The sequence below is a fragment of the Hevea brasiliensis genome, chromosome 6, assembly GCF_030052815.1.
Source record: "Hevea brasiliensis isolate MT/VB/25A 57/8 chromosome 6, ASM3005281v1, whole genome shotgun sequence".
Classification (NCBI taxonomy): Eukaryota; Viridiplantae; Streptophyta; class Magnoliopsida; order Malpighiales; family Euphorbiaceae; genus Hevea; species Hevea brasiliensis.
The window spans coordinates 18,054,906-18,066,921 of NC_079498.1; the positions used below are offsets into that span (position 1 = coordinate 18,054,906).

The following is a 12,016-nucleotide window of genomic DNA, read 5'->3' on the forward strand; positions in this document are numbered from 1 at the left end:
GCAGAGTATTGCTAAAACTGCCTTTAGAACCCGCTATGGCCATTATGAGTTCTTGGTCATGCCATTCAGGTTAACTAATGCTCCGGCTGCTTTTATGGATCTGATGAACACTATCTTCAGACCATACCTCAACCAGTTTGTTATGGTATTCATAGATGATATATTGGTTTATTCGAGGAGTGCAGAAGAGCATGATAGACATCTACGGATTGTGCTGCAGACTTTGAGGGAGAAACAGCTATACGCCAAATTGTCGAAGTGTGAATTTTGGCTGAAGGAAATATCTTTCTTGGGGCATGTAGTATCAAAGGAGGGTATCAAGGTAGATCCAAGTAAGATAGAAGCTGTCCTTAATTTGAAGCCACCCAAAAATATTATAGAGATTCGCAGTTTTTTAGGGTTAGCTGGATACTACCATCTATTTGTGAAGGGATTCTCCATGTTGGCATCTCCGTTGACCAAGCTGCTTAGGAAAGATGTGAAATTTCAATGGACGGACAAATGCCAACAGAGTTTCGATGAATTGAAGAAATGTTTGACTGAGGCTTCAGTCCTGACTTTACCTACACCGGGTAAAGAATATATAGTTTATAGCGATGCTTCTCACAATGGGTTAGGTTGTGTGTTGATGCAAGATCGAAATGTCATTGCCTATGCATCACGCCAGCTAAAACCGCATGAGAGGAATTATCCGACACATGACTTGGAGCTTACAGCCATTGTGTTCGCTCTTAAGATCTGGAGACATTATTTATATGGGGAGAAGTGCTACATCTACACAAATTATAAGAGTTTGAAATATTTGGGCACCCAGAAAGAGTTGAATTTGAGACAGAGGAGATGGTTAGAGTTGATAAAAGACTATGATTGTCTGATAGACTATCAGCCAGGGAAAGCTAATGTGGTGGCTAACGCCTTAAGTTGCAAGACAATGAAAAGTCTATGGGTTACTCCTTTGTCTATGGTACATGAGTTGAGATCATTACATGCTAGCTTAGAGATTAATGATGAGGGGCAGACAGTAATTGCATGGCATGTACAACCAGTATTGATTGATCATATTAGAATGGCTGCTCAGAATGATCAGAAGTATCAGAGGCTGTTTGAAGAAGTCCAACAGGGCAAGAAACCAGAATTTTCAATAAGAGATGATGGTCTATTGCTACACCAGGGCAGAATGTGTGTTCCTAATGATGTTGATTTGAGGCAGATCATTTTGAAGGAAGCACATGAGTCCCCTTTTACCATGCACCCTAGTGGTACAAAAATGTATAGAGGGCTAAAGGAGCATTACTGGTGGATGGGTATGAAAAGAGATGTGGCAAAATTCGTTTCCAAATGCCTAACTTGTCAGCAAGTGAAGGCAGAGCATCAAGTACCAACTAGGTTGTTACATCCACTACCAGTACCAGAATGGAAATGGGAGAGAATAATAATGGATTTTGTGATGGGACTTCCGAGGACACAGAAGAGTCATGATGCAGTATGGGTCATTATTGACAGACTGACCAAGTCTGCTCATTTTCTGCCAGTCCGGATGGACTACAGCTTCGAAAGATTGGCCAAGTTGTACATTGATGAGATTGTGAGACTGTATGGAGTGCCAGTATCCATTGTATCAGACAGAGATCCTAGGTTCACTTCTAGATTCTGGGGTAGTCTTCAGAGAGCCCTAGGAACTAGATTGAACTTCAGTATGGCATTCCACCCACAGACAGATGGCCAGTCTGAGAGGGTAATTCAAATCTTGGAGGACATGCTACTGGCTTGTGTGATTGAATTTGAGGGCAGTTGGGACACACACTTGCCTTTGATTGAGTTTGCTTACAACAACAGCTACCAATCAAGCATTGGGATGCCTCCATATGAAGCTTTGTATGACAGAAAATGTAGAACCTCGTTGTGTTGGGATGATGTGGGTGAAAGAAAGATGATTGGACCCGAAATTATTCAGCAAACTAAAGAGAAGATCAGGGTGATCAGAGATCGACTTAAGACTGCATCAGATCGTCAAAAGTCCTACATTGATCTGAAGAGAAGGGATATTGAGTATGCAGTGGATGAGAAAGTATTCCTTAAGGTTTCTCCTTAGAAGAGAATTGTGAGATTTGGCAAAAATGGGAAACTGAGTCCTCGCTTCATTGGGCCATATGAGGTTCTGGAAAGAGTGGGTCCTTTGGCATATCGTTTGGCACTACCTCCAGAGTTGGAGAAGATACATAATGTCTTCCATGTGTCTATGTTGAGGAGGTATCGATCAGACCCATCTCATGTACTACCAGTAGAGGAAATTGAAGTGAATCCAGACCTCACATATGAGGAAGAACCTATAGAGATTCTGGCTTATGAGGTGAAGCAGCTACGGAACAAGCAGATCCCGTTAGTGAAATTGCTGTGGAACCATCATTCGGGCCAAGAAGCTACTTGGGAACGAGAGGAGGACATGAGGAGACAGCACCCACAGCTGTTCAGAGATTGATACCAGGTAAAATTTCGAGACGAAATTTATTTTAAGGGGAGGAGAATTGTAACACCCCTATTTGTATAGCCTGGTACATTTCACTATTTCGGTGACCGGAGTCAGTCCGGACAATTAAGGGGATTAGAACCACACTTAAGACAACTAGAGAAGCTATAAACACAAATAATTAGTAATTGCCAATTAGTTAAGTATAAATAAGAAAAACATAACATAAGAAGTTAAACGAGCTGAGAGTCACAGCGATGAGTGACCTTCTCGGGAAGGACTGCGAAGTCATTTTAAACTCAAATTTCGAATCGTAAAATGTGATGCCACGGTCCCTAGGACTATTATGAACACAGTGAAAAAGAGAAAATCACAAAAAAGAACTGTTAAGCCAGTCAAATAATTAGGTCAGGGAGCCAGAAGAAATATTAAATTATTTGCAAACCGGGTTGAACCGGCGAGGGGCAATTTGGTCAATTGACCCCGAGAGCTGACTCCTGACCTAACTGTCAAATAAAATCGGAGAAAAGAAAATTTCAGAGTCGGGAATTAAATTAAAGAACTAATAGAAAAAAAAAAAAAAGAAAATGAAAAAGTGAAGGAAGATGACATCATGGATGACATCATGCATGATGCCATAAATGTTATAATTAAAAAAATTTACTTAAATTGATTTATGGTCTTCCTAAGACATAAAAAAAAGAAAAGAAAAGAAAAGAAAAAAAAAAAACAAAGGTCATCTTCTTCCCTAGCGTTGCTGCCTTCACTCTTTCTCTCCCTCTCCATTTTTAAACCTCCATTGAAGCTTGCACTCAAGCTTGAATTTCCTCACTTAACCTAAATATTTTCCATAAACACCCCATCAAAGCTTGCTACCTCAACCTAAGAAGAAGATTGAAAGAGCAAGGAAAAAGAAAAAAGAAGAGAATTGAAGAATTGGACATCAAAGATTGAGGTTAGTTATTTAAGTTGCAAAATTAGTTTATTAGTTGTATTTATAGCTTAATTAACTTAGAAATAAACTTAAAATGAAATGAAAGTAGAAGGACCAAGCTGAATTTTGGTCAGTATGTGTATGGGGGTATTATTGCATGGTTTGATTGAATTAGAAGGGAATATAAACATAAAGGAGTTGAATGACTATGGTTAAAGGCTTTGAATTAGCTAAATGCAAGAATTGGTGAACTAGGGTTTTGGACACTTAGGGTTTAGAGACCAAAAATGTGAAAAATTGGTAAATGATGTCTTTGACCTAGTTTGAAGTGAGAAATGGTCATTTGTGACCAAATGAAGTGTGTTAGAAGTGTTTGAACCAAAAGCAAATTCGGATTCAATGTGGTCATGCTGCTGGCAGCAGGACCAAGGTCCCTTTGAAGGACCAAAACTGAAAATTTACAAGTCCAATTGGGATGAGACCAATTGGGAATGAAAATAGACACTAAATGACATAATTTTCATTTAGAAAGTATGCCCAAAAAGTGACCAAAACCTAGTGAACAAATTGACCAAATTCGGAAAATCTCAGTCTGCCCTGTACAAAATGACCTAATGAACAGTATTTGTTCATTAGGCCATAACTTGAGCTAGGCAGGTCCAAATGACCTGAAATTTTACCAGTGGACAGTTGAGATATAGACCTAAAAATTTCATCAAGAACACAAACCCAAATTATGCCATTAACCAAGTCATTTGGCCACCCAAATTTAGTGACATAAAACTGCCAGAACCAAAATTTGCCCAGAAAATCTGAGTTAAGTCCAATCCAGCAGCCATGGTTCAAATGGCTATAACTTGAGCTACAAAACTCCAATTGGAGTGATTCAAAAAGGAGAATAAACTTAAGACAATAGGGAACATTTTCTATGAAGGAAGTTCTGCCAAATTCTAACAGAAAAATGACCAATGGAACAGTGCAACTTAAGACACCAAAACTGAAAATTTGCAAATTTGCCTAAAAGACTTAGAATTTGAGTAAACAACCAAAACCAACAAATTTAGTGACCAAAATATGGTATGTGGGTGAAGTTGGAATTCCCATACCTATTAAGCCTTAGAAAGTCAACAAATTCACTTGAATAATATAGTGAATAGTAACCCCGAAACACAAATTTTAAAGAACGTCAAATTTAGTAGATATAAGCTAGATAAAAGTGAATTTGAATTTATTTTTGAATTTATGCTAAGTTATGGTACTGAAACACTGTGAAACTATGAGTTTCAGCTGAAAAAGACTTGGAAGGTCTGAGAGACTGAGTCAAGGCCTAGAGGCGACTCACGTCAGGTTTGTGCACAATAAACCTTATTTGAGTAGTTTGTCATTGAAAAATTGATTTGCTATGATTCATGAAAATTTTTTGTTAATCATGAATTCTGTTGCCACTTTGTGAATGAAATTATGACTTTGGAAATCTATCGGATTCCTCATGAATTATTTGAATAAAATGTTTCAAATAGATTTTTTATTCATACTTAGCATGACAGTGCCTTATTATTCCTTCTCTATTTATGGGATGAGATCGATTATTTTTCTTCCCTCTCTGGTTTACCAGTTGAGGTTATAGATCAAATGAGTACTCATTAGCTAGCTAGCCACCTCCCTCATTGATTTCGATTAGTGGGGTTGTAGATTGCTTTATCGTGGTGTACAACACGGCATTGATCGAAAATTTTGTGTCATAGCTTAAGTTGTGTATGATTTGGCAATACTGTGTTTATTAAATTATTTGACCAAATTATGTTATTATGAGTTTTGATAATTTGTGAAATGTGATTGAAAAATATTTAAATTATGTTTTGTCAATGAATGATTTACGTATTGTATTTTAAATTTTTATTGTGCACCACTGAGTATTTTTATACTCAACGATAGCTTGTTTTGCTGTCACAGATAAGAGCAAGGAGAAAGCAGCAGAGTGAGCTGCTATTGAAATTGAGGACCATACTGATCTTTTTGTACGGGTATTATTTTATACCCTTGTAGTTATTTGGATGTAAATATTGTGATGTTTTATGTATCAATGTAAAGTTGAGCAGTTGTATAATAAATTATAATAATATTTTTTTGGAATTTTCTTTCTGTAAATTAAGATTTGTAGTTATGAATTTCGTACTATATGCATTGTGAATGAAATATTTTAAGTTGATAAATTTTTAGTTGAACTGTGGAATGAATTGAAATGTGTTGACTTGAGATTATTTGGAGGTTGGGAGTTGTGAAAAATTTATTGGAAGTGTTTTTCTCAGGTATTTGAAGAACTGTTTTCTCAAAATACAGACGGCACTCTGCCGAAATTTTTATAAAATTTGAGGAAAAATAAAAATGGAAAAATTTTTTTTTTCTAGTTTTTAAGCTTTCAATAAATGATTTTAATTCCTACCAAAATGCTCACTACTTCCAAAATGTAAGAAAATGGTTTTAAAATCCCTTGTAGTGTACTTAATGAATTATCGGTAGGTGAAGTTCAGTAGTTCATTAGGTAATCTACGGGATCATGTTATGCCTTACAGAGGGGTAAGGTGTGACATGGTAAGCGCGCTACTAGATATTATATACTTTCCTCCTTCTTCACATATATCAATGCATATGATACTAATGCAAACCATAAATTACAATGATGCATGACTCAACAATGTAACCTAATACCGTGATAGTCCACACGGTGGGGCCAGATAATAGGTACAGATACTGAGCACAGGTATCAATTCAAAACAGAAAATCAATTTGTACAAATCAATCAAAATTAACAAAAAAAAAATTCAGATAGCAAATAATAACTGATAGTACAATTCTAATAGTTTATTTCAATAATTTCAGAGAGTCAATAAAATCAAATCAATCTCAAATCAATTCAGTGTAACACATCGGTAAATTTTTATAGTTAGATATCAATCAATATAAATACATTAAAGGCCTATTCTTGGAATTCTAATAGCTCTAATACAGAGATAATTGAAAAAATTAATTATTTAATCAAAATTGAAATAAAATTCAATAATAAAATAAAACTCTAGAAAGTCACATGTAAAATAATTATTAAAATATTGATTTAAAATTTCATTTAATAATAAATTTAAAGTTGAGAAAATTTAAAAGGGACTAAAACGGTGCCATGTACTATAACTACCACTCACCTGGAGCCTCCAAAATAATAGCTAGATTCAATAAAAGAGACAATTTCAGCTAACAGATTGAATAGTCGAATCTCCTTGTGACACCCCTTACCCATCTACAGTATATCCGAGTAAGATATGTCACACGGTGTACCGGAACACTCTATTTTATCTCAATCATTTTTATTCTTCCTTAATTTATTTTTATCATAGTTTTGAATATAATTTATGAAATATAATTCATTTAAGTTATTTATTGAAATTATAATTTATTTGAGGTTCTGAAAATTTTATAGAAAATCCAGTGATCTGGCTAAAAATGGAGAAAACAGTTCTTCGGAACCTGTGAAAAACACTTCCAATAATCATATCCAATCATTCTCAAACTCCAATATCAAAATCTCAATATTTTTCAACAACATTTCCATTTCTCAATCATTCATTTCTCATGGTACTCATATATAAGCAATAAATAAATACTCAAAATTTCCATTCATAACCACAATTTTCACTATTTACATTAACATCAAAATACATTACATAAGTCTCAATTACACAAGAGAAAATAACAGTTAGTTACAAAATACTAAAATGAAACCTTGTGTCCTACCAATGCACTGAACATGGTGAGGTGACACGGATACTATGCAGAGCTGCAGGAGGTCTCACCCAGTCTGTGGTCTACTGGGCTCTCGGTCAGTATCTCCAGAACCTACGCGTGGCAAAAGCAACGCGCTAAGCAATAATGCTTAGTGGTGCCAATAATAAAATAAAAAGAAATAACAGAAAATAAATATGTAGTGAATGTATTGATGTCTCATTGTAAATAAATTTTTGTTGAGTATTTGTAGATTTACTTATTTTGTACTTGTTATATTCATTATTTCATTAAATTTATCCACTTTCATTTTTGGTTGCCCAAGTAACCTATACTGGACGACTGGACTGGATAAACGGGTAAACTGGCACTGGGTATCAAGTACCTCGGGCTGTCACACCATCGGTCACATATGTATCTCCCGGTGTGCAACAGAACAGCTAATAAGCTGTAATAACATCAGGCACAAGGCCAAATCTCAACACAATGTCAGAATGGCTAAAAGCCATGAAATCACAGAATGGCATAATGCCATGTGCAGTACTGCTAACTGAACCCTATTGGCATGCCAAACTATCCAAACCAATCTTGTTAGGTATACTAGGGCCTTTTACACTTTTGAATTTTATAATTTTTGAATTTCAAGCTTTGGTGTTACTATTCACTTCATTAGTCAACCAAAATGTTGACTTTTACATAGAAATTAGGTACATTGGTTTTAATACTCCCAACATATCACATTTTGTATTCAAAATTTGTTGGTATTGGTTGCCAATACCATTTCTAAGTTTTAAGTTAATGGGGCAGAATTTTCAGTTTTGATACCTTATTTTTACTATTCTATTAGTTACTGTTGCAGTGGGAATTTGGAAAAATCATAAACATGAAAGTTGTTCCTTATTTTGTCTAGTTGAATTTCTTTTTTTGAATCACTCCATTTGGAGTTTTGTAGCTCAAGTTATGGTCCAAAAACCACAACTGGCTAGATTGGAATTTTTCTGGACTGACCATATTTACAGTGCAGTGAACAGTAATTGCAACTCCCTTGTTGGATAGGTTCTGGTCATAATTTGGGGTGGGCTTCTTCATGAAAGTTGTTGGTCTATATCTTAGCTTATTTATGGTAAAATTTCAGGTCAATTAGGCCATTTTACACTGAGTTATGGCCAAATGAACAATCACTGTTCATTTGGTCATTCTGCAGAAATAGATTGCAGGACACCCGGATTTGAGTAAGTTTTTGGTCCACTTGGTTTGGTTTTATGGGCATGGTTCTTCACCAAAGTTGTGCCATTTTGTGTCTAGTTTCATGTCCAATTGGCCAAACACCAATTGAACCTCTACAATTTAAGTTATGGTAGTCCAAACAGGCTGGACTCAGATCCAAACCTGCAGGTCACCATGGGCAGCCCACCCATACACAAATGCCAAGCTTCAACTCACCTTATTCCCTCCTCACACACATTCAAATGGTCACTAATTGACCATTACAATGTTCATATACCATTTCATGAGCAAACCCTAATTTTGTTCAAGTCTCCAAGTTCTCAAAGTTCAATTTATGCATTTAACTTACAATTTCAACTTAAATCATGTCCTTAAACATGAATTGAGTGAGAGAGAATAAGTTGGGCACTAACCTTAAGAGGGGAGAATTTTCCCTTCAATTTCCTTCACTTTCTTTAGTTTTCTTGGCAGCCAAACACTTTCCCAAGAGGTAAAATCAAGTTTTTGTGAAGAAAACTAGAGGTTTTATGGTGATTTTTCAAGAGAATTTCTAGTGAGAAGTTTGGAATAACAATGGTGAAGGGAGAGGAAAGGGAGAAACGGCTGAAGAAGATGATGAATGACGAAATTGTTTTCATTTTTTTCTCATTTTATCTCTTTTTAATTTGGCTTGTTGAGTTGTGATTGGTGGATGCCTTCCTAATGACATCATGTGATGTCATATTTAGGTATTTCTTTCATTTTCTTTTCTTCTTTTCTCTACTCATTTTCAATTTAATTTTTAGCAATATTTATTCATATTTTAGATCATAATAATTATTTACTTAACTGGACAAGTCGGTCAAAAATCACCTCTGAAGGTGAAATGACCAAAATACCCTCCATTTGGCTTAACAGACAAAAATTATCTGTACTGATTAAAAAATTTTTCTAAACTTTTTCTTGGCATTCTAATGACATAGAACCCTCAATAACCATTCTCTGAAGTCCCTAAAATTATTTTATGAATTTTCTCTCGGGTCTAGGGTTTCTAGTTGCAAGAACCGCAACTTCCCACTGGGTTACCCATCGTTTGGGCATCGGCTCATTTAACTTGGTTGTATTTTATTTCTAAAATTTTTTCTAAATTTTTCTTATTAATATTTGAGTTAATTATGGTTCCTCACTTTAGTTTAAATATTTTTCCGGACGTTCTAGCTGTCCGGACCGACACTGGTCACCGAAACAGTAGAATGTACGGAGTTGCTACCGGGAGGGTGTTACACTCCTTGAAAACAGAATCGAATGTGATGAATACAGAAGTAAGAATTTAAGGATTTTCTGCCCACATCATATTATAAATCTATATATATATATATATATATACACACACACACATGTATATAACAATAAATAAAAGATGATGAAAATGTCTGTTGAGAGTATTTGGTATAAAAGGAGGTGATAAACAGGTTTTGAAAGTAAAGTTTAGCAGAAAGAGATGATTAGAGTATATATATTTTAAGAGTTCTATTAAGTGTAGAATGAGATAAGAATTATTATTGAACTGGGTTGTTCATATTACAAATATATATTTAATTTTAAAAATAATAATATATAAAAATAAATAAATAAGTCATCCAATAAAATATATTTTTTTAGATAAATATATTAAATTATTATTAACTAAATAAATAAATAAGTAAATAGATAAAATATTGAGTTTTCACGTGATCAGAATCTAAACTGTGAGTGAGATGCAATATATCAGCCACACACAAATCATTATGTGGGCTGTATCACAGTGGAATGTTGGAGAGCTCTAATAGAATTTAATCTATCACTTTGAATAATAAAGTGACGAAAACCAGCATCAAGGACCAATTGGACAGCCCATTTGATTGCAGAAACCTCAGCGAGATCTGAGTCCCAATTAGCAGCCTACCCATACATAGCAGCAACCATAATCTCACCAGCTTTATTTCGTAATACCATTACAAAGCCCACTGAACCATCAGAACTGATTGCAGCGTCGGTGTTAGGCTTAAAAGGTTCCCTATCCGGTGTAGACCAACGAAAGTAACTACGAGGACACTGAGGAAGAGCTCCTCTGTCAGATGAACTTCGAAATTCCTGCAAAAATCCTCAGCAACTAGAAATAACCTGTACAATATCAAATGGTCTTCCTCGAAAAAAAAACTCACACAACCCATACCAAATACCAGAAAGAAGTCCAAAAAATCAGAATCGCATTTCTCATGAAAACATGGTAGCAGCAGATCCAAATTATGTGAAGCAGAGTAGTCTCATCAATCCTCAATGACAAGCATACCACATACGAGTAAATTATCACTTATATCTTATCATTTCCTATTAATCAAATGAAATAAACTGATAGGACTTCAGAGCTCTAGTATAATACATATTTCTTCCTTATTTCCTCTTAAAATTAAATACCAATTATTATATTGCATACGGAGAGCTGGAAAATAATTAGTTAATTTATTACATAATCCACACCAGCACAAGAACAAAATATACCAATAAGTCTTTCTTTACTATTGCCATTTGCCAAATCTTTTATTATATTATTTGTCCAGAGCTGAAGTCGTATTTTATTATTTTTTTGGGTGGTTGAACAAGTCATATTTTATTTGATTTCACATTGCCGAGTAATTTTATTTATATTTTTATTGATTTCGCTGGATTAGCTTCAAACTCTCACCATCTTGAATGAGAAGACCAATCTAATATCACCTAGACCAGTCACTCTTGGCAGGCTCGATGGATCTGGAAATAAGCGTAGTCACACAAGATGAAGAAAGCTGCTGGGAGCAGAGATGCAAGCGACTACAAACATTAATGAATGCAGAAGGACTGCAAATGTTGCATGAAGAGGACTGCAAGATGACTGATTACTTTATAATATATGCTGCACTTCACGAATCTGTAAGGGAACGCAATGCTGACAACTTCATTGATGCTTTGGAAAGAATTTCAGCAGAGAAAAAAGTATCTCTGTCTACCATCTTCGATCAACTTGGTCCCTCAGGAAATACCTTGCTTCACATGGCTACAAGTTCAGGGAATGAGGAGATTTCCCAACTCATTGCGTATCACTTTCCCTCGCTTATTTCTAAGAAGAACGGCGCTGGCGATACTGCTCTGCACATTGCTGCTAGAAGTGGAATGCTTAATACTATTCAAATTCTTGTTTGCTGTGGAAAAGATTTCCCTGGCACAGGTATTGCTTCAGATCTGTCTTCTTTCACTTCTGAAAATGAATTTTCCGAAAGCACCGGTGATGATGGACCATTAAGGACAAAAAATGTGCACGGAAACACTGCTTTGCATGAGGCTGTGTTGAATCGCCACCATGATGTGGCTCAATTCTTGATTTCTGCAGATCCACAAGTGTGGAATTATCAGAATAAGGATGGCTGGTCTCCGCTTTATATGGCTGTCAAAATTGGCGACCTGCTGATCTTTCGATTACTTTTGCAATCTCCAACAAGGAATACTGATTCACTTAACAACCTACAAGGAAGCCCGCCGGCACATGCTACCAGAATTGAAGGCAAAATAGGTACTTGTGTCTGTAATATTCCTTTCACTCTCTTCGTTTATTACTTTCT

General features: G+C 35.5%; 1 protein-coding gene across 1 annotated transcript in view; it reads left to right on the forward strand.

Moving 5' to 3' along the window:
• Positions 1-11,053: 11,053 nt before the first annotated feature.
• LOC131180594 (uncharacterized) overlaps positions 11,054-12,016 on the forward strand; it is a 96,204-nt gene continuing 95,241 nt past the window's right edge. The window contains exon 1 of the mRNA XM_058147940.1: positions 11,054-11,967. Coding sequence (XP_058003923.1) covers positions 11,166-11,967 — 802 coding nt within the window. The 5' untranslated portion in view covers positions 11,054-11,165. The remainder of the gene's footprint in view (positions 11,968-12,016) is intronic.